Source organism: Hippocampus guttulatus, chromosome 6 (assembly GCF_054856545.1).
Source record: "Hippocampus guttulatus isolate MCC_2025c chromosome 6, RoL_Hgut_1.0, whole genome shotgun sequence".
NCBI classification, from domain to species: domain Eukaryota; kingdom Metazoa; phylum Chordata; class Actinopteri; order Syngnathiformes; family Syngnathidae; genus Hippocampus; species Hippocampus guttulatus.
This window is the reverse complement of record NC_141266.1, coordinates 19657344-19679678: the sequence shown is the minus strand read 5'-3', so window position 1 is coordinate 19679678 and position 22335 is coordinate 19657344. Positions and strand designations below refer to the sequence as shown.

The window sequence follows — 22335 nt, the reverse complement described above, 5'->3', positions numbered from 1 at the left end:
TGTGTGTGTGAGAGAGAGAAATTGTTTTTGTTATTGTCATCGGAGGCTGAGAATAGTAAAAGTGGTAATGAGAGGTTCAAAGGATTGATCAGTGCAATGGAAAAACTAAGACAGACGCACACGCACACAACCACACAGTGTCCCCCCCCACCCCCCAACGCACATCCACTCTCCCTCAGTAACCTTGACTTTGTGAGCGTGAGTGTGTTTTCTCTTGGGTGAGTGGGTGAATAATTGTGCGCACGAGTGTGCATACGAGTGAGTGAGGAACCGCGTGCGTGTGCGTGGTCGCGCGCACGCAAAATACGATGCCGGTGCATCAAAGTGACCCTCGCCCCTCCGCGTCTCCCCCCTCAGGGCTGGGAGGAGAGCTGCGACGCGGCCGTGTCTCACCTCCTGAGGACGTGTCTGTCTCGCAGCCCCAAGGACCAGGCCACCACGCTGGCCCAGGCCGGGGGTCCCATGCTGGGCCTGCCCCGAGACACGGCCCGCCTCAAGAAGCACATCACGCTGTTGTGTGAGCGTCTGGCGAAAGGGGGACGCCTCTCACTGGCCTCAGAGGCCAACGCCCCGGTCCCCGCCCAGGTCCAGAACCTAGCGGGCCCCGGTGAGTCCACTCTATCCGCCCGTGTTAAAAGTCAGGTTTGGTGACACATTTCTCCTTCCTACTCCCTTCCCTTGTCCTTGACCCCTTTGCCTCCCATTGCGTCCTTCTTCCCTTTTCTCACAGGTCCTTCCTTTCTTCCTCACCTGTCATCCCATTCTCTTGACTACTTCCACTCCCCTCCCCACTCCCTTCCTGGTCTCCTCTGGCCCCTGCTTCCAATCCCTCCATCCTTCACTTCCACTTTCTCCAGACTACTCTCCATTCCTTTCTATTTCCTTCGTTGCTCCTTTTCTCCTTCCTTGAGTTCATTCCCTCCTTTTCCACTCTTCCAATCCTTCACTTCCTCTCTTGAGAGTCCAATGCTTACTCTTTCCTTTTCTCTCTTTGCCCCTCACTCGCTCCACCTTACTCCCTGAGCTCCTTTGTTTTCCTGCTCCCTCCCTATCCTCGAGCATCTTCTGTCATTTGTTCCCTCTTTATTTCACTCCCTACTTCCCAGATCCTTCCTTCCCACGCAGTCCCTCATCCTTCTCTATTGTTATTTACTTCCTTGCTTCACGCCTTCTTTCCGATTTTCCTCCTCCTCTCATGCCCTTGTTCCCTATCCTCTTTCCTCCTATCACCCTCTGTCCTTCTTTCCCGCCTTCTTTAGCTCCACCACCGATCCTTCACTCTTTCCCAAATGTGCCGATATCAACTTCTCTCCTTCGCTCTCCCTACTTCTCCATCCTTCTCTTCCTCTCACCTTTTCTCTTTTCTTCCCTCTTCCCTTTGCACCCTCGTTTCCTCCGCATGTGTGACATCAGGCCTCTGAGAGTCCTATAAAACTTTAAAGTCTGGTTGTGAAGCCGTGCTTGTAACTATTCTATTAGAACCATAAGTCAATTCATTACCTCAGTGTGTGTGTGTGTGTGTGTGTGTGTGTGTGTGTGTGTGTGTGTGTGTGTGTGTGTGTGTGTGTGTGTGTGTGTGTGTGTGTGTGTTTGTTTACATTTGTGTTTCCTTGTCGCCTCTGGTCCACCGCCGATGTGCACTCTCTCTCTCTCCTCGCTCTCTCTCTCGCACACAAATAGGCCTATAAGCAGTAATTTATTTGCCGTCTCAGATGTTTCTTTTTCACCCAGCCGTAGAGGTACACACTTGTTTATTTTTCCAACAACACCGACGGCAAACATTTCCCCTCCTCTGCACACACGCGCGTGCGCCCACATATGCTCCCATCGTGCACAAAAAGCCCCACTTGGCGTGGGTGTTTCTGTGTAATGGAGTGTAAATGATTTGGGTGGTAGAACATTCCTCAGTTCAACGCAGGCTAAGATGGTCACACAGGGCAATAAAGGACACATAAAAGCAACAATATCGATAATTGTAGCTTTATCGATCCTATAGGTTTATGGATAGGCACCGTTTACAGTGAGCCCTTGTTAATTGCGAGGGATATGTTCCAGACTCACCTGTGAAAGGTGGAAATGGACAATTTAGAGAGACCATTACATTTTTTGGCATTGAATTTCACCCCTCCAAAATGCTTGAAACGCATTTAAATGTATTGAAATACATTTAAACGTATCAAAGCAGTTTTTAAAATATTCCTTAACATCTGGTCTCACTCTCGTTGTGAAGAAATTGAAGGATATCATATAAAATCACTCTGAGGAAAGGAAAAGGAGACTCTAGCTTACACAGTTCTCCAAACAGGAGTGCTTGCTTCAAGCTGTGTGTTACTACCAGTTGAAGTTTACTGTAAAACCAACGCATAAAACAAAAGAGAATCCAACATTAGAAATGTAACCCTTTCACGGATAGCGGTTACGACAGTGGACAGCTTTTCATGTTCTCAGGTTACAGGGTGCATGAAAGGGTTAAACACCAAAATCTAATCATTTAACTTTGTTGTACAATAGTCTGTCAGCCTCATGCTAACATACTGTAGAATGTGAAACACACATAGAATGGCTAACAGAAAATAGCATAGATGCTACAATAGTCACAGACCTCCAAACAGCTGCTCCTCTAACACATACGGAGCAGCATCACAGACAAACAAAGCATAAAACAGTCCTCACAGGCATATATTCTCTGTGCTCTGTGGGAGCAACGGCTGTCTCTAGAATTCAGTTGGGGACCTTCTCTGCCTCGGCTTCCAATAGACCTCAGTACTGGTTGGCGTGTTGTGGTACAACACTGAATTCAGATTTGCCTGTACATTATAAAAACCCAAGAAAAAAATGTTGCTGAAAAGTCGGGCATTTTTTGAGGTGCGGCAGGGTGGGGGTGGTTGGAGCGAATGCTGTTCCCCCGAGATGTCTTTTAATAAAAAATAAACATCCTTCCTGTGGTAGCATCACGTCACTTTTTGAGGTCAAGACATTTTTACAGTGCACCAATGTAAAATTCACACGCTAGTTTGAAAACATTTATTAGGTCTCTGCAGTAGTTTTATGAACACGTTTGACCTGCATTTATTGGTCAATGAAAAGACGAAACGCGAGCAGCTACGTGCTATATGCAGCTACGAGACACTCAATGTGATATTTTTTTTCAAGGTAAGCACTGTTAATGTGCTTTCTCGTAGCTGTTTGCGCTCAAATTTTTCTCTTTATGGTTATTTATCAACAAATAAAACCCAGTTACACATTTGTACCGTTTTTTCAGTTCGTGGTGTGTGTGTTTGTGTGTGTGTGTGTGTGATTGCTTGTGCATATGTATATATGTATTTGTGTGTGTGTGTGTGTGTGTTATTTTCACAGTACTGCGCTGCTAGCTGTGGTTTGAGGCCTATGTCTATTTTAAACCGAAAGAGAAGGGAGAGGATGGGCTTGCTGTGTGTATGTGTGTGTGTGCGCGTGCGTGCGTGTAGATAGAGTATGTAAATTTGTGTGCATATGCGCTCACATTTTTGTGCGTTTAGATCATGTAAAGTAGCCTGTGTGTGTGTGCGTGTGTGTGTGTGCGTGTGTGTGTGTGTGTGTGTCAGGTCTTAGTGCAGCTGCCTTTGTTGTGTCTCTGCGGCGTATACAAATTGAAGAGTGGAGCTCCTTGCAGTTCTAAAAATAAATGCCAGCCGATCAATAATTAACACAAGCCTCCGCCTCCTCCAGGAAATATCAAATATTGTAGACGTTTTCCCACACACGCACACACACACACACACACACACACACACACACACACACACACACACACGAAAACATAGTGGGGTTACGAATGAACACATTGAGTTCCTCAGAAGGTTCTTGCGTCCATAAGAAGACACTGCTTAACAGAGCGTTTGAGGTGGGGGCGCGGGTGTATTTTTAAGAGGTCCAGGAATCTTATGCCAGAATATGTAACTTTTTGGAGAACCTTTCCTTGTATGGACCAAGGGAACTGCAGTGGGACACTGTAATCGGTCAACCAACCTATTTATAGTGTGACAAGTCGTCACTTTGCTGTTTGGTGACATGGTGTGTACCACACGAAATGTGGACCAGAGGAAGCGAATGAGAGAGTTGTCTCAAGACATTAGAAAGAAAATTATAGGCAAGAATGTTAAAGCTAAAGGCTATTAAAAACCGTCTCAAAGCAGCTTGATGTGGATGTACAGCAGCTCCTTGCGCGTGTTCTCATTTTGTATTTGTGTGGCAACTGTGGCTCTCTCCACCCACATGTGAGAGCATGACAGTGCACTAACTGCTCCATTTTTCTTTTTCACTTCACTCAAGCAGAGGCATATTTGAAGCTTGTTTGGAACTCATATTTTGGCTGACAAAACAACCGAGTAACTACTCGAAAACTCTTAAATTGGGGCACTTTTAACCCTGGAGGACCTACGGGGTCAAATTTGGCCCCTATAAATTCTGCTACTCAAACGCTACCCTTAAATCCCAAAGGGTCAAATTAGGATTAAAGCATTGAATATTTGAAAAAACATTGAATATATAATAATCATTTAAAGTATAATTCATCATTTTCCAAAGAAGAAAAGGGTTCTTGGGTTCTCCAGGGTTAAATCAAAGGACCACTGTCCCTTTCAGGGTGTGTACTTTACTTGAGTGCAGGAGTTCAATCAATACCTGTGCTTTGAACACAATCTTTTCTGACACAGATATCTTGACTGTCAACCTAACTACAGAGTGCTACTGAGCAGCGATTTAGATTTTGGCTTCTTATGATCACAAAAACAATGAATGTGCCAAATAGTGCCGTGATTGTTTGCAATTCCCTACGTTGTGAAAGCACCCTGAATGCACAGTGTTGCTGGCATCTAGTGATGAATGCCCGACCTGCGTGTGTTTTAAGCTTTTTTAATGACAGCCCACTTGGAGTTTACTGTAGAACTAAACACACAACAGAAATAATTATATGCATGGTACGTTTTAAAAACACAACATGCTTCATTTTGGCAACAGCTAATGCTAATGCTAGCAGTTAATGGGGAAATCTTAGCTCATAGAAAGTTAGCATGACGTTTGGAGAGACATAGTCCAAATTATACATAGACAAGGCAGACAGGCAGTAATATGACAATGCGAACACACGTGTATTTTTCCTGATCTGAATGAATTTGAATCTGAATCCAATGAATAACCGTGCCTGTGACATCTTTATTTATATAGGGATTTCACAACAGCTTTCGCTGGATGGATACATAATCATGTTTTTTAAACGTGATCAATCAAAATTGCCGTAATTATTTTTTACATAATCACCGAGCCCTGCTACAGAGAGCAAGAACCATTTGCCACCCCTGCCGGTAACGTTCCGAGAACTACACGTTCTTGGTGGATTTGGTATGGCGGAATGTGTCTTCCTCCTGTATTGTCTTTATTTGTGTGTGCGTGTGTATATGTACTGTAAATAGCGCGAAGGCCGCAGGCAAATTGGAGCTGTCCGCACAGCCGTGTCACCCTCACGTTGAGGCCGCAGCCTCCCGGAATAAAGCAGGAATGTGCTGATGAGAAGCAAACCACACGTTGGAAGTATTTTGGGATGCAGCCGACGCGCTCGCTCCACAAGAGTGTCGCCGGGATGACAAACCCAAACCGTCCAACCCAAGCGTTCTTCCAGCTGTTGTTGACGCACCCAAACCCTTCTGTTTATTTTTATTTTGCACATTTTTTGAGTGCAATCAAGCGGAACCCGCATTGTCTGTCTTTTCGGACAACGCAACTGCAAAAATGTCGCGACTCAAACATTCCATGAATGATGTTCTTCATCTTTAGCATCAGGGAAGGGGGAAAAAAAAAACAGCGCACCATTTTTTGACTGCGCTCTGTCCCGCCCACTCTTGATTTTCGACCGATAATGGTAACATGGCGCTTTATATTGTAAGTCTGTGTAAAAGAGCTAAATTGACCTTTTAATAAGCAACAGTTTTTAGTTTAACAATGGAATCGCAATACACGCTTTCAGATTTAGCCCTCGATTATGTTTTGTGCATTTTAGTCGTAAAGAAAATATTCGTTTTAAATAATTAAATTATTTAAAAGACAGCATCAGAAGCAGAAGATCACAACCTTTTTGTTGATTGATTTTATCATAGTTTTTAGGGATTAAAACTTTAGACCAGGTTCATTTGACCCACAAAGGGATGATTTAAATTTATATTAAAATAGAAGATTCCATATTAAAACTGTCACAAATGGAAGGTTTTTGTGGGGTGTGGAGAACTCAAGAGCAACGACTGATAAAAAACAAAGATGCAATAACCAATACGAAATGAGCAGAGTCCCCCCACAAACAATATTCACAATAACAAACAAACACTCGGAAGTGACTCACCATGACTGGGAAAATTCCATGACTCTGGGGCATTACAGCTGACAGTAACAGCAATGGAAACATTGAACCGACCCAGACAGTAGACAACTAAAACATATCTGACATAACAAAAGCACTTGTATTTGTCATTGTGAAATTGTATTCACTTTTCATTTTGTGTCTCATGCTGTGTGTGTGTGTGTGTGTGTGTATGTGTGTGTGTGTGCGCGCGCGCGCGTCTTTCACCTTCACATGGAGCAACAGCTCCTAAAAGCGGCCCCCTTTTCTTGTTATAAGACTGAGGTCCATGCACACACACACACACACACACACACATTCCCACCAAAATTGTTAGACAGCGTTGAAGAGGGGGGGATGCCAAAAAGTCTCTGGCCTTAGAAAAACACCTGCCCAATTAAGAGCGAAGCATATCCCATTTCAAACAAGTGTGTGTGTGTGTGTGCGTGTGTGTGTGAGAGAGGGAGTCCCACATGCTGCGCTCTCACCAAACTGAACAAGAGTGGCTTTAAACAGGCCAGGATAAATATTAGAGGGTTTAGGCTAATCTACACACACACAACCAAAGGGGGTGGGGGACACTCACATTCTCAGACAACTTAAGGTCGACATGATAGCAGACGCACATGCAGTCTGCAGTCTCCTCTACGTGCATTGACAGCACACACTCTCTCACACACACACGCATGGAAAGGGGACACAAAGGCAACATGTGTGCCGTGGATGTTAACGGAAAGCAGCGTGAAACTGGGAATGATCGTCAGGGATGAGAGGAAATGAGGAGTGAGCCAGGAGCCATGAGGGTAGGGGAGCGGAGGGGGGGGGTGCAAGGAGGAGAGGATGGAGAAGGGGAAAGCAGGGACAAGGAGGAGAGGAGAGAAAGCAGGGTTGGGTGAAGTAGAGGAGCACATGGTGGATAGTGCAGGGAGGGAGGAGGAGGAGGTGCAGGAGACGGGGGGGGGGGGATGAGGAGGACGATGATGAACAGAGGGAGACAGGGAGGAGGGACGGACAGCAGACAAGGCGTCCAATTCATCCATCTCAGGAGCTCCTTAAATCCCTCAGTGATCCCCGGATTCCCATTGGGGATTTGCTCTCTCACACATACACGCAGCCACACACACATCCACACTCATGTTATTCGATGGTGTTTCTTTTTCTTCTGTGATCAATCATCTGACAAGCTTCATTCTTAAATTGTTTTCCCCCCCACTTATTCTTTAACATTCACCAGGACAACGTATAACTGTTAGAGGATATATGCATAATATTTAAACCAGTTCCGAGCAAGGTCGTTTCGAGCAACGTCATTTCATTAGCAGAGAGGTGAAAAAACTCACACAATGCAGAAAATAAAAACTAGGCCAAATGATGATAAAACAATGCTCTGTCTATAATTCATATCTTTATTGCTGTAAGTTTTAAGGGATGGGAAAAAAAACATTATTTCATGTTCATTTTATTTTTTGAACTAATCAGCTGCCTATTCTGAATTTCATTCTGCCAAGTATCAGAATCCATCAAAATTAGTCATAAAACTGATCATAACTTCTGCCGTTCAGGCGGCGTGGAGCCCATCGCAGAGCTGGCGGGAGATGTGACGGAAGAGCCTCAGGACGCCACCAAGTTCATCAAGAAGAAACAACCTTCAAAAAAAACCAAGAGAGGTACTCCACACCCCCCCCCTCCTCCTCCTCCTTCTCCTCTTCTTCCCCCCTCCTCTTCCTCAGGATGATAATTGGCAGCTTGTCATTGAAAGCAGCACACTTTCATCCAAACACGTCACCAATTATAACAATAGGAAATGGATCAAGAAGATGTCTGCACACATGCATGTGTACACACACACACACACACACTCTCTCTCTCTCTCATATCAACATTGAAATGCACTGAGGTTGGTTTCTTGCCTACAGCAGGAAGGTTACTTTCTCTTTGATGGGATCTACCTTAGTTAGCTTATCATGTGTGCATGCGCATGTGTGTTGAGTGGTAATCCTCCCTGGCATCATCAATAATGAGAAAAGGGCGTGTGGCACACACACGACACGCAAACACATCTGTGGGAACTGTGACGGCAGATCACTTTGGGAGCTGATCCGCCTCTTCTTCTTGGTGTCAATTACGCCGCATCTTCCAAGTGGACCTCAGTGCTGCCGCCATGTTGTGGCACATTGTGGTACTGCACTTCTGGCACACTATGCTCAATTCCGATTGTAGGAATGTGAAAACACATCAAAACGACCGTTTGAAATTGTGCCATAGGACGGGGATTCACCTTAGTGTGAAACACTCACTTTCATAGCACCACCACTCCCGTCTCCGCCATATTAAGCAGACATGGCCCAAGGCTCTGGCGTCCCTCTGTTCACCTCATTCGCCTTGATGAACAGCGTGTGTAGTTTCAGGACAGGAAGTGACTTTTGATTGACTTGAAAGGCATCAGAAGGTGTCTTGTGGGCGGGCCGTCACATAGGAACCACCTACACCATCCTTTCATATGTTCAGTCTTTTTAAGACACACTTCAAAGACGTCTTCCTTCCGATTCTGCAGCCCACCTGGGATTAAACACCATGCGCGCACACACACACACACACACACATAAACACGAACATGCATTAGTTCACAATGCAGCTACTGTTTTATTTAATACTAATTGCTAACAGAAGGCCCATTTGTAACGTCTGCTAATTGCTAACAGCGTGCCTATCTATAGCATCTCTTAATGGCCAAGGGCACGTGGCAGCGTGTTCAAACTCTGTGGAAACACAGCCGCGCATTCAGATTAGCCACAAACATGCGCTGTTAGCATCCAAGGCTGGCTAATGTTTATTTGGCGCACAGGATGGTACCTATTAGCAGGCAACATTAACAATTAGCTGAAAGTCTTAGCATGATGGTGGAACTCGTCCATCAGCTGCGTCAAAGCTGTTACCGGAGTTTGACCAAGGTCACGACGGTTCACGGCAGTCATAGTAAGTGCGTGCATGTCTACACAAACAGCTTGAGGCATGGTGTCCTTGCTGATGTGAGCATTTTGACAAAAGAATGTTGTACAGGCAGCACAGTGGAGAAGTGGGTAACACTTCTGCCTCACAGCTCTCAGGTCTGGGGTTTGATTCTAATTTGTTCGAAACTGTGAATGTGAACGTCAGTGTTTTTTTTTTTTAAATATCTACGTGAGCTATGAAATTACATTTTGACCAATTCTTTGACTGGCGTCTAGTCACATTTTTTTGCCTGTATGTGCTATGACATTTATTGGCAAGCATTCTATTTTACATTGGAATATTTTTCTTTTCGATGCGCTCTTCTACTGTAGTTTCTAATTATTTGAGTGTCATAAAACCAGGAACTGGTGTGCGGAGGTGAAGGTATGGCGTCAGAGTATTACTTTTTCCACCAGTCAGCAGTAAATCTCTCGCCTCGCCATCGAGTAGAGGGCTGGCTTCTGGTAATTTGGTTGGGGGGTGAAATTTTTAAATTCTATGTTTTTAGCTTTAGTTGCACGTTGGAGCGCCACAGGAGTTAGTATTTTTGCCTCTCCGGGGGGGTTCCGTGGCCTTTAAATTGGTGCGTTGACTAAATTACAGCTGGTTTTCTGGAGCATGCGTCCCAACTCAAACATATTCAGTGCGTCGTTCTCAAAATAACTATATTCACGTTAGGCCGCTCTATCTCGCCCTCCGTGGGTGTCCTGAACCTCGCAAACCCAGAACGCACCCAACGTCCCCTGAGGAGTATTTGCTTGGTGGATAAATGTCCGACAAATGTCCTCATCGGCAGGAAACCAAGTGGTAATGTTTACTTTATGCTCTGATGCAATACAAGGAAAACCAAATGTCGTCAGTGAGGATTACGCGTCGTGCGTTGAGAGCAACTACGTAGCTTTGCTTTTGATAAATCAGATTCACTTCCCGCTGACAACACTACAAACACTACAAAACACCAAATATAAGATAACAGAGCATCAGCATTAGGGTTTCATAATCCTTTAAGAAATGCATATTTGAACACAACCAGTGGAGCAACACACATAGCCAGATAATATAACAATGCTCATAGGCATATATTCTTTATCCTCTGTGAAGAACAACTATTAACGCGGCGTGCTGAGGAGCTGGGACGTCCGCATGTACAGCATATCCATATTTTTGTGTTACACTGTCTCAGGTTGCCAAAGCGCGCACACCAGAAGCAGCAGCATGTTCATTTGAATTGAAATGTTAAAAAATGTGACAAAAAGCAAGTTCTTTCTTTGCATACTATTTAACTGCGTCATTACTGAGTGCTATTTTTCTTAGTCAGCAACGCATTACAAACATTTTTATTGTTTTGTTTTGGAACTCTGCATTAGATTGTTGTTTGTTTAGCTTTAATGAGCACGTCTGTATTCTTGGGGGTTTTTTTCTTTCTTGAAATTCCCTTGATAACGTCTTGAGCACTTGTCTATAAAACATTGAATGCAGGATTCGTACGAAATGGTGTGTGTGTGTGTGTGTGTGTGTGTGTGTGTGTGTGTGTGTGTGTGTGTGTGTGTGTGTGTGTGTGTGTGTGTGTGTGTGTCCGTGCGTGCGTGCGTGGTCACAGTACAATACAATACATGTTGATTTATATAGCGCTTTCACAACAGCGGCAGCTGTAACAAAGCGCTTAACAAAACAGTTAACATAAAGTAAAATAATAAACACAACACATAACATAAAACTCGGACAGTCGTGCAGTCCTAACCACTTTTCCGTCACACGCTTTGTTGTTTGTAAACAAAAGATGAATTGGACCTAATCAGTCTGATGCGGAACATTTTGCCGCTTATCCTTCTTTTCCCCAAGGTTTTAACATGTAGTGTTTTAAGAGTCGCGACATTGCCATGCGTGAACCAAAGAAGCGCCGGCGCGCTGTGTTGACAGAGCGCTGATGGGCTTTAATGCGAGCATAATGTTGCGCTAATGTCGCTGCCGCCGCATTATCTGATTGGCTATTTTTGTGCCACATCAAATGCTGCCGGCTATTATGTAAACATGTTCCACATATTTGTTGTCATTGTCACCAGTGGAAAGTTCAATGTGCTTCTAAGCCCCCCTCCGACAGCCGCTAGCTCCCGTCACTGACCTTCATGAACCTTTGCAAGCGTGTCTTTAATCTGACTTTGATGGCGGATAGACACCGAGATCCGATCACACTTGAAACTTACCTGAACATTAATGTAAATCATAGCCTGTCATTTTGTCGGCAGACAAAAACGGTGCAAGATTCAAATATTGATGGACAGAGCGAGTATTTCTTGACGTGAAAAACATGGGAAAGGACGAAGGAAGAAAACGAAAAGCTTGCTGGACATGGAAGAATGTGGGACATGGTTAATATTTGGAAGGATGTAATGGATGTAACGGTAATATGGGAAATATGTAGAAGGACGGGATTTGTCATGGACGAACATGGTGAAGATTATTGACGACTTTGGTTAGATTAGATTTCTCCCCATTCCTGTCAGCCATCTCCCTCGTGTCGACCAATCGGCTCTCTCTAGCCATTGGTGTTTTGTCCAGGTGTGCCTCATTGTCTCGCCAACTTGTGGGAGCGACGTAGAGAAAATATCAAGAAAGAGGTGAGGAAAGATGTATGTCACCATGTGAAAAGCTTTGTAAGAAATGAAAGACACAGGAAAGCCAAGAAATATGGCAAATACATGCCAATACGTACGGGAAAACATGGAGGGAAAAAAAAACGATGGGAAAGTCAAAGTCATGGAAGAGCAGCCAAAGTCACGGGAAAATGAAACTGGCCTCGCGACTGGCGTAAGAGAGATGAGCCTCGCGGGCAAATCGGCCATCCTTTTCAGAGAAGGCGTTCATGTTTGGCTCATGTACTGTATAGCCTACGACACGTAACGCATAACACGTGTGGCGGGGTCGAGTCGAGTCAGCTTGTCACTCCTCGGGGAACGGCCATCGGCGCTGAATGGCCTCCCTGTGGGACGCCGGTGGAGGAAGTTGAACTTCCAGAGCGGAGGAGGCTCAACTTCACACTGCGCTGCTGCTTTTCACATCACAAAGCACAACAAAGCCGAGATGTATCGTACCCTTCGCGACGGAACACTCCACGTGACGCTACTTGACGTGACATTGCAGCCAGTAATTTCGTCATTGTCACTCCAGCTTGACGTTCGGCTGCCATTACTACCAACTACATTACCACATGCTACATGTGCTGTACACATACAGCACATTTGACAATAAAGTTGTACTTGACTTGGCATTGCTTTACTTAAGTATTACAACATATTACCGTACAGTGGTACCTCTACTTACGAAGGTGCCTTCAGACGAAATTTTCAAGTTACGAAACGCCTCAACAGGAAAATATTGCCTCTTGTTACGAAAGAAATTTCAAGATACGAAAGGTGAAAAATACAGTATGGGATGCGACTCGCAGTTCCGAGTTTCCTGAATGCAACACACTTGTAGCTGCTCTGCCATTGGCTATTACCTAGCACAGTGGTACTTAACCTTATTAGAGGTACCGAACCCAACCACAATTACTTTTTTTTAGTCTGGCCGCATGTTTCATTACAGTCAACTTGACATTGCTTTGCCTTTACTTCAGATTACTTTAGTTTTGGTTTTTTATTACTTTTTATGACATTATATTACATTGCAGCCCACTGTTGGCCACTCATTTCCTGTCTGTCACTTCATTCTTACATAAACATTGCCATTGTTCCACATTACAATCCCTTGTATTCAGGCCTTTATCCTTATGTTACTTTGCATTATTATGATGATTATCACTGCCCTGCATATGATTTTATATCCCATTACATTTTTCATTCACATACTTTATTACATTGCTCTTACTTCATAATGCATCACTCTGATTATAAACACATCTTTCACAACTGCGATCGTATACTTTATACATACGTTTGAGCTTAACCCTATTCGGTACTCGTGCTTGTGTTGCACTGCAATTGTGATGACTACATTACTGTTCCTTTTAATACTTGTCACATTCCACCACTGTACCCGCACTGTGCACTGCTCGTAGTTCAGCGCCATACAAGATAGACATTTGCCTTCCCTTCCCTCAAAGCACACAGTTGTGAGGATCACTTCGAGTCACAAATGTTCCTTTATGTCGTTCCAGGTTGGCCACTAAACTTTAATATGCAATGGCGGTTAACTATAAGTTATATTTATACACGTGGTGGATATAAGAAAGCTATCTGCCAAGAAAGTGGCCTTTTAAATACAGACCCCCTTTGTCTGCACATTTCTCTCCCCCAAAACTTATCTCCACAAGTCCCGCAGACAGCTTGTGCTTTTTTTTTTTTCGCCTCCATGGTGAACCCACCCACACATTATGTTATTAGTTATAATTTCTTCTTCAACTGTTTGATCCCTAAAATGTGCAACAAATGGACTTTTTTTCCCCCTCCCTCCCATTTATCTGCTCATATTTAACTCATTTTACATCCATTATCAAAACATTCATTTTCTCAACGGATGCATTCATAAACCGTCTGTGCGTGCGTGTGCGTAAAGTTTATCAAAGGAGACGTGTCAATTAGCTGGGGGGTACATAAGGCAGAGCCAGAGTTCATAGTTCAAGCCGGGGGTTATTCGTCAGCTGTCACTAACTATAAAAACTTACTGTGTTCCCCAACGCGCACTCACGCACGCACGCACACGCAGTCTTCATGTGTGTCTAGCCTGACAAATGTGCATTTTTCCTGCTATATAAACACCAATGATTCACTGTGACCTTAAAGACACGCTTACACATATATATATATACATACATTCTGACATCTATTTTTATATGCTTGAAAAATGATGAGTGCGTGCCTTGTAAAATCAACAAGATCATAAAAACAATGTTTTGCGAGTCAGCTTTGAAGGACAAACAAAAAGCTACAAAAAACACTCTCGGGACCACGGGCTGCATGTGTGTATGTATAATGTTACACAGCGGCATCGCGTATTATGAAACGTAACACGCAGCAGACATGTTCTGTCCTCACCCCGCATGTAAACTTGCATTTGTGTGGTTTCAATAGATGGATCATGAACATGTTTAATAGTTTTTGTGTTTGGGTGAACTAATGGACTCGGTGTTACTCAACATGTCAAATAAAATCAACTCGCATTGGACATCTGAAAATACGGTACAAGCGTATACATATACTTGCTTCCGTGTACAGATGGATTATTCCGGAATTTCCCATTGGGGTTTTGCAGTTCAGGTGGTTTTACATGAAGCCGTTTAAACCTTTATTCCAATATCCTTGATAAACATCCGAAAAGGAAACTGTGGTGCGGTCGCTTGAGAAGGGCTTCTCTCGCTGAACCTTTGCCGATCATTTCAAGGCAAACAAAAGGAGCCCGCGAGTCCCTTTTTATAGAAGCAATCCAACGTTCGCGCTGCACGTGAATTGGAGCGCTTCCTCGACGTGATCGGCGACGTTTTTCTCTCGGCCCTGGCGTTCGCTCAACACAAAGAACAAAGTACAACCGCAGGCGCAAAGATTTAACAACCACCTCAGACGTCGTCTTGCTCCCGTATATGTGTGTGTTTAAGTGATTATGTGGGGCCTGCGTCGGAGGTGTGTGCTTGTGTGTAAATTTGTGGGTGTTGGCGTGCGCGAGTCTTTTTGTGCCTGTGTGTGTGTGTGTGAGTACATTTGTCGGTGTGTGTGCGTGCGTGTGTGCGTGTATGTGCACGTGTGTGTACTTGAATTTGTGAATGTCAGTGTTAGTGCCTGTGTGTGTGGGTGGGTGTGTGTGTGTGTGCGTGTGTGTGGGTGTGTGGGTGTGTGTGGGTGGGTGGGTGCACGCGCATGTTCACAGAGGACATGATTAGTTCCCTTCATTAGGCTAAGGGACCGGGCTCTGCTCCATGGCAAATATTGAACCATGGAAATGAGTCTCTCTCTCTCACACACACACACACACACACACACACACACACACACACACACACACACACACACACACACACACACATTTTGAGGAGACACACTTGAAACACTCATTTAATGAACTCGCAGTCCCGGCAGGACATTCCCCATTTATTCAGCAAATGAGTGACGATACACACACACGCACACACACACACAAATGACCTGCCCCATGCACACACTTTACATCAACTTCACACACACACACACACACACACACGCACAATGATGCCAAAGTAAACGGGGGCACGAGTTGCGGCTGTACGGCAGCTTTAATTATTTCCAGCGACTAATGAGAGTCGATCAGTTCCAGACAGACGCGCTCACCCCGGCTGAGGCGCATCGCCGCTTCCGTTCACAAACACCCACGCGACCACCGCAGACGCCACCGCCGCATATTTAGCAGCGGCCCGCCAGAAGGCCTCCCGCAGCCAAGCAGCCATCTGTACTAATAATGTTCATGCTATTTGTGTTAGCATTGCTACTTTGCCTGCCGCCTTGATAGGACATTCCGGACGCTAACCACTACAGCCGTTCCTTGCAATTTCTGTCCTCCTTGTCCTCATTCGGTCAAGGGTGAGCTGGAGCCGCAAGCGGCTGACTTTTGGCGAGAAAATCGGAGCACCTCCTGGACTGGCCACCCTTCAATGGAAGAGCCCTTAGACAAACATCCCTGCGTATGAACAATGTATCGTTTGATGCTAAAGTGCATACAAATATGTTTTGAGGAAAGTTAAAAGGCATTTTGTTTACCAGCCTGTCGGATCCGCTCGTTTGCCTGTTTTGGGAAGCAACGCTATCTCCAGGGCGTGATTACATGCTTGAAAAACACACAATTGTGTGTGTGTGTTTAAGAGAAGCAACATGGTCACATTGTGGCAGTCGCACTCTGTAAGCTGGTCAGCAAAAGAATGCAAAAATACACACTTGTGCGCCCTCGTTTGCATGTGCTTACGTTCACAACACAACCGCACACGCCGCGCGCATGCAAAAATGCACACAATCTTTTCCCCGTCGCCCACACACACATGTGCACGTCAAGGTTGTTCAAGTTCACGAAATCACTGAAACAGAAAGAAAATAACATAAAAGAACAAACAAAAATAACTGATGCTACATCTTATAACGCTAACTGCAGCAAAATCAGCCTTTGTTTTCGTTCTAATACTTTCAAAAGATAATTTTAAAAAAATCAAACAAAAGCATTTCTAAAAACTAACAGTCTTACTCGAAAAACAAATTAAAACTCGCCGAATTTAATACGGGCGTCACGATGCTTTACTGGTTAGCACATCCGCCTGACAGTGCAGAGGTACCGGGTTCGATTCCAGCTCCGGCCTTTCTGTGTGGAGTTTGCATGTTCTCCCCGTGCCTGCGTGGGTTTTCTCCGGGTACTCCGGTTTCCTCCCACATTTCAAAAATATGCACGGCAGGTTAGCGGAACACTCTAAATCGTCCCTTGTAGTGTGAGCGCAGACGGTTGTTCATCTACGCGTGCGCTGCGATTGGCTGGCAACTGGTTCAGGGTGTCCCCCGCCTAAAGACAGCTGGGATAGGCACCAGCACGCCCCGCGACCCTTGTAAGCAGATCAGAAAATGGATGGATGGATGAATTTAGTACCCCTGTCAAAACTAATGTCACCTTCACGCACACACACATTCACAGTGTGCATACAGACAAAAACATACATACACACCAACAAATACATGCACACATATATATACAGTATACACATTCACATACACGTGCTAACAAATATACATGCGCACATACATGTTCACTTACACATTCGCATGCCAGGGCAAATATACACACGCAAGCACAAGCAGCATGCCGCGATGTGCTGCGCTGGCCCTTTAGTGCAGGATGAGGGTTTAATGCAGACAAAACGGCAGACCACGCCCACAGGAAGTTGGCGCGGAGGCAGCTGCCAAATGATGCTTTGCACACAGTTCGTGTCAGGCTAATGTGTTTGCGCTTCAACTCATCTGAAAACACACGCGCACACACCCTTGTGTTGTCTACAACAATGGCCTTGGATTTAGAAAAGTCAATCACAAGCTTATGTATTTCCAAGCTATTTTTTGTAAAAGTGCCCTCTAACACACCTATGGTGGCATGTTTATTGCCTGGAAGGAAGTCTGAAAGTGTCCGTCTGTTTTTAGAGAAGCACCAGGTCTGCTGCACGTGCATGTTTGTACACTTGTGTGTGTGTGTGTGTGTGTGTGTGTGTGTGTGTGTGTGTGTGTGTGTGTGTATGCCTGTGTGCTGACGGCCATTTAGTGGACAAAAGTGTGGTGAAAGTGCTGTAAAAACATGCCGCCGTAGCATATATCTGCTGAGATTTACGACTGGGGTGAATCATCATGGCTGCCGTCCCGAAGCGCGTCTTTGTCAAGGACAGTATGTTCATGTATCCCACACTTTGTGTGCCAATCACATGTGTATTGTGAACCCCCGTAATTTTAAGCGTCATTTATTTTTTTGTGGTACACACTCGAGTCCGAATTTTGAGTTGTTTACATTGTCCCACAACATGCTAAATGAAGGGAAAAAAGAGTCGGAGAAGGTCCTCAACTAAACCAGTGAGCCAATGCCAGTGAGCATTGTTGTATGCTCTGTTTATATGTTGCTGCTCTACGTGTGCTACGGTGGCAATAGTATCAATATTTTTAATACCGTAACATTTATTATAATAACATAACTTTCATTCGAATGTATTTGGTGTCTCACATTATATTAAGCTGGTGGACTTAACTTAGATGTTTATTTGTTGTTGTTGTTGTTTTTTGGTTTTTTTTTTACTTACTGGTGCTGAAATATACATATTTATGTTATGTATCCGTTTTGCAGCATGAAGCAAGCACAGTTGTAACTCTTATTTGTCGGACTATGAAAGCGAGTCTTTCAGTTTCTTCAAAATGGTCTTGAAGAGAATGTGAGAATGTGAAATATTTGTACAGTGCCGCTAGTGTGCGTAGTTCGATCGCGCCTACCTGAGGGTAGGAGCTGGAAGAGGTGGTGACCAGGATGTGGGTGGTGCAGGAGAATTTTCCCTGCTCTTGTCTTGGTTTTTGCAGCGTGCAAATCCTAAAGAGTGAGCGGGGGAGGGGGTTGCGGGTTTACCACTGATGTTCTACAGCAGTCCTAATTGTCCGTTGTAGTTGGATTTTATCCTTTTTTGTGGTGGTACCAAACCAGACTGTGATGGAAGAACACAGGACTGATTCAAAGACTGATGTGTAAAACAGACTCAACGGCTCCTGTGGCAATCAGGAATCTCAGGAAGTACATTATCTCCTGGGGCCTTTTTTTAGGATGGAGTTGATGTTGCTCTCCCAGGTCCTGAGAGCCTATAATTCCCAAGTCTCGTCCATTGACACAGAGCAGTTGGACAATGTGAGGGGCAGCTGTGGCTCAAGGATGCTTCCTGAGGTCCACAATCATCTCTACAGTCTTGAACCTGGAGGGTTTTGTTGGCCGCAACAGAGCGCCAGCTGTTCCACTTCCTGTCGGTATGCATACTCGTCACTGGCTTTGATGAGGCCGATGAATGTGGCGTCGTCTGCAAACGTCAGGAGTTTGACAGCTGCCTTGAGGTGCAGTCGGCGGTGTCGAGGGAGAAAAGCGGCAGAGAGAGGACGCATCCTTGGGGGACCCCACTTTGACTTATTGAGAGTAACATCAGCATTTTTGTCTCAGTTGCCCATCCTAGTAATCAATATCTTAAGTACACGCTACAAACAGTGACCACGTTTATTTATAAATGTGCATCCCCAAAGCCAAAATGTTTGTTTGGAATGCGGCCTTGGCCACGTTTCGTGATGACTCGTTGCAGACTTCGTATTGCCGTGTCGCTTTCACACTACAGTGGAAGTGGTGCAGACGGATTCTGTTCAAATCACTGAGTCTAGATATGCGAACTATAATTACGCCGCGTTTGTGGTTTTTTTGTCAAATCGCTCCACTGACTTCACATTCCTGCATTTAGTGTGTTCTTACAGCCCCATAATGCTGGCGCTACTTAAAACACATGCACGCACAAACACAGACATCCAGTGGTGATACACACTCGATGTGGTTAAAATACTTACTCTCTCTATTTAGATAGAAGCACAGATACGTGTGTAAAAATAGAACTACTGATTCTGTCCAAAAGTTTTGATACACAGTGAACCCCGCTATTTGCAGGAAATAGAGACTGAGGCAGCCTGTGAAAATTCGTCAATAAAACCAACAAAATTAAAAAATGATTCCAAATATTTGGGGAACAAAATTGAAATGCACAATGAAAAAAAAACGTCCTCACAGACACAATAGGTTTCTTCCTCTTTTGTTTAACTTACATCATGCTTGCACTGAGAAGCAAAATAAAAATTATCAAATGAGGTTTATTTGTATATAAAGCCCAACCTTAACAGAAGTTGTCTCAGTGCACTGTATAATTTTCGACAATTTGGTTCACAGAGTTATGCACGCTAATATATTGGGGGGGGGGGGCTTGACTTACTCGCGGTCACTTAGCATCCCGTAAACGTCTGCATGATGCAAAACTCAGGAGATCCTGAAGACACTACGGAGGCTTTGCCCAACACTGGGTATTTCTAAGCGAGTACGCACACATAAGGACATCAGCTAACATCACATAAGAATGTGATGCGACGAGATGGCTTTTACACCTGCTGGAGTAGAAAGGGAGATTGAGAATGATTACCCCTCGAAGTAACAGAGTGTCTTTCCGTGCAGCATTCCCAAGTTAATACAACAGTGACATAATGACAGGTTGCAGCAAAATCTTATAGTAGCGGCGACAATTAATTTGGCTAGGCCCTCCACCAGTCAATATATATTTGCTAAGCACTGCAGCTGTAACGGAGCCTATCAATAACGTAATTGAACGGTCGCTCAATTGACATAACGGCTGATCAAAAAAGAAAAGTGCATAAAATGCAAAAATATCATCCGAATCCGATCCAAACGATCAGATCTTGCTTCTGCGAATCCATTTCAAAGTTTTTGGACCTGGCTACTTCCCACCACTGATCCACACAGGCGCACACATTCTTTGATAATTTTGAAAAAGCAGAAAGTCACAATGCGATGTTCACATGAAAGCCCAACTATGCTTGTTACGTGTGCGTGTGTGTGTGTGTGTGTGTGTGTGTGTGTGTGTGTGTGTGTGTGTGTGTGTGTGTGTGTGTGTGTGTGTGTGTGTGCATGTGTGCGTGTGTGTGTGGACAGACAGCAATTAAGTGGGAACATCCCAGTGGGACCAGTTCTGCCGACTCCATCAATCACACCGCAAACCGCTGGAATGTCTGCAGGGATGTGCTGGTGTGTGCGCCACACTCTCTCTCTTTGTTGTGATCGCTTATGAGAGTGGAAGTGTGCGTTTGATTTTGGAACCGCGCAACCTGACGTCTACTGCTGCTTGCGCGTCAATGAGCTTTGAAGGGGGTGTTGTGAAAATGAATGAAAACAAAGTCATTTTGGTTTGTGAAAAAACAGGCTTTCTTTCACACAGCTTTTTTTTTTTTGAAAGGCTTTATTATATGGAAAAACCTCGTGGGTCCTTTGTATCTTTGTTCGCCGATCCGGTGGGCCAGTGGTAAGAACGTCGACCTCACAGTGCAGAGATACCGGGTTAAATTCCAGCTCCGGCCTCCCTGTGTGGAGTTTGCATGTTCTCCCCGGGCCTGCGTGGGATTTCTCCGGGTACTCCGGTTTCCTCCCACATTCCAAAAACATGCATGGCAGGCTGATTGAACACTAGAAATTGTCCCGAGGTGTGAGGGTGAGCGTGGATTATTCGTCTCTGTGTGCCCTGCGATTGGCTGATTGGTGTCCCCCCGCCAACTGCCCGAAGACGGCTAGGATAGGCTCCAGCACCCCCCCCCCCCCCCCGCGACCCTTGTGAGGATAAGCGGATCGGAAAATTGATGGATGGTATAATGAATTATCGACCTAAATTAATATGCTGATCATACAGTCACATTCTGTGTGAAATTCAGAGAGAAAGAAATACAGATTTTTTTCTGCCAACTGTAGGACACTTTCATGTTCAATACTTCAAGTGAAAATGGCACAAAAGTTTCTCTGTGACGGTTGTGCCCCGCTCTCAATCCCGGTCAATTTATTTTGGGAGCCATGGATTCTCGTTTTAGAGCTCAAATACCCTACTTGTACTCATCGCAACACGCATATGCAACATTGCTTTCATTGTCCGCATGTGAATAGAAATGTGTGTGCGTGCTTGTGTGTGTGAAAGTGTGTGTATGCGTGAGTGTTTGTGTGCATATGTGTGTGTTAAGATGAGTGTGGGGATGTGAAGGGGTTAAAGCGGGGAAGTGCTGGAGCCAGCGAGATTGACCCAGACATGACCTGCCTATGAGAACATGGATTGGCGCGCGTGCGCACACACACTCGCACACACACACACACATACACAACAATAATGGCGAAAAGAACAATCGCATCATGACTCGTATTTAATGTCTACAACTAGGTAATATTAACAATAGTCATATGAACTTAATTCCACACATTCAAGTGCCGGAATAAAGAACCATCCTTATTTTAACGCAAGGATTCAAGGATATGACGTTTAAAAACATGCCCCGCAAAAATTCGAAGGTTAGCAACAACGATTACTTCCTGGCATTTGGCCAATCAGATAGCACTGCATCGCTGTTATGGAAGCACATTAGCCGTGAAAAACACTGCAATGGGCCGGATTCAGAAGCGGCCATGTGTGTGTGTGTGTGTGTGTGTGTGTGTGTGTGTGTGTGTGTGTGTGTGTGTGTGTGTGTGTGTGTGTGTGTGTGTGTGTGTGTGTGTGTGTGTGTGTGTGTGTGTGTGTGTGTGTGTGTGTGTGTGTGTGTGTGTGTGTGTGTGCTCGCCGACGCCGCTCTGAGAGTAACGCACTTAGCCATCATTAAGTCCTAAACGACGTCAGTCCAGTTCCACTACGCCTCTGTTAGCGCGACTGCATGATTTAGTCCGTGGAA

At 44.8% G+C, this 22335-nt stretch overlaps 1 protein-coding gene across 3 annotated transcripts in view; it reads left to right on the top strand.

Moving 5' to 3' along the window:
- The window catches only part of bbs9 (Bardet-Biedl syndrome 9), a 105669-nt gene that overhangs the window by 57590 nt on the left and 25744 nt on the right, over positions 1 to 22335 (top strand). For all 3 annotated transcript variants that reach the window (XM_086113525.1, XM_086113523.1, XM_086113524.1), the window contains 2 exons: positions 358 to 607; positions 7930 to 8034. In XM_086113525.1, coding sequence (XP_085969651.1) covers positions 358 to 607; positions 7930 to 8034 — 355 coding nt within the window. The remainder of the gene's footprint in view (positions 1 to 357; positions 608 to 7929; positions 8035 to 22335) is intronic.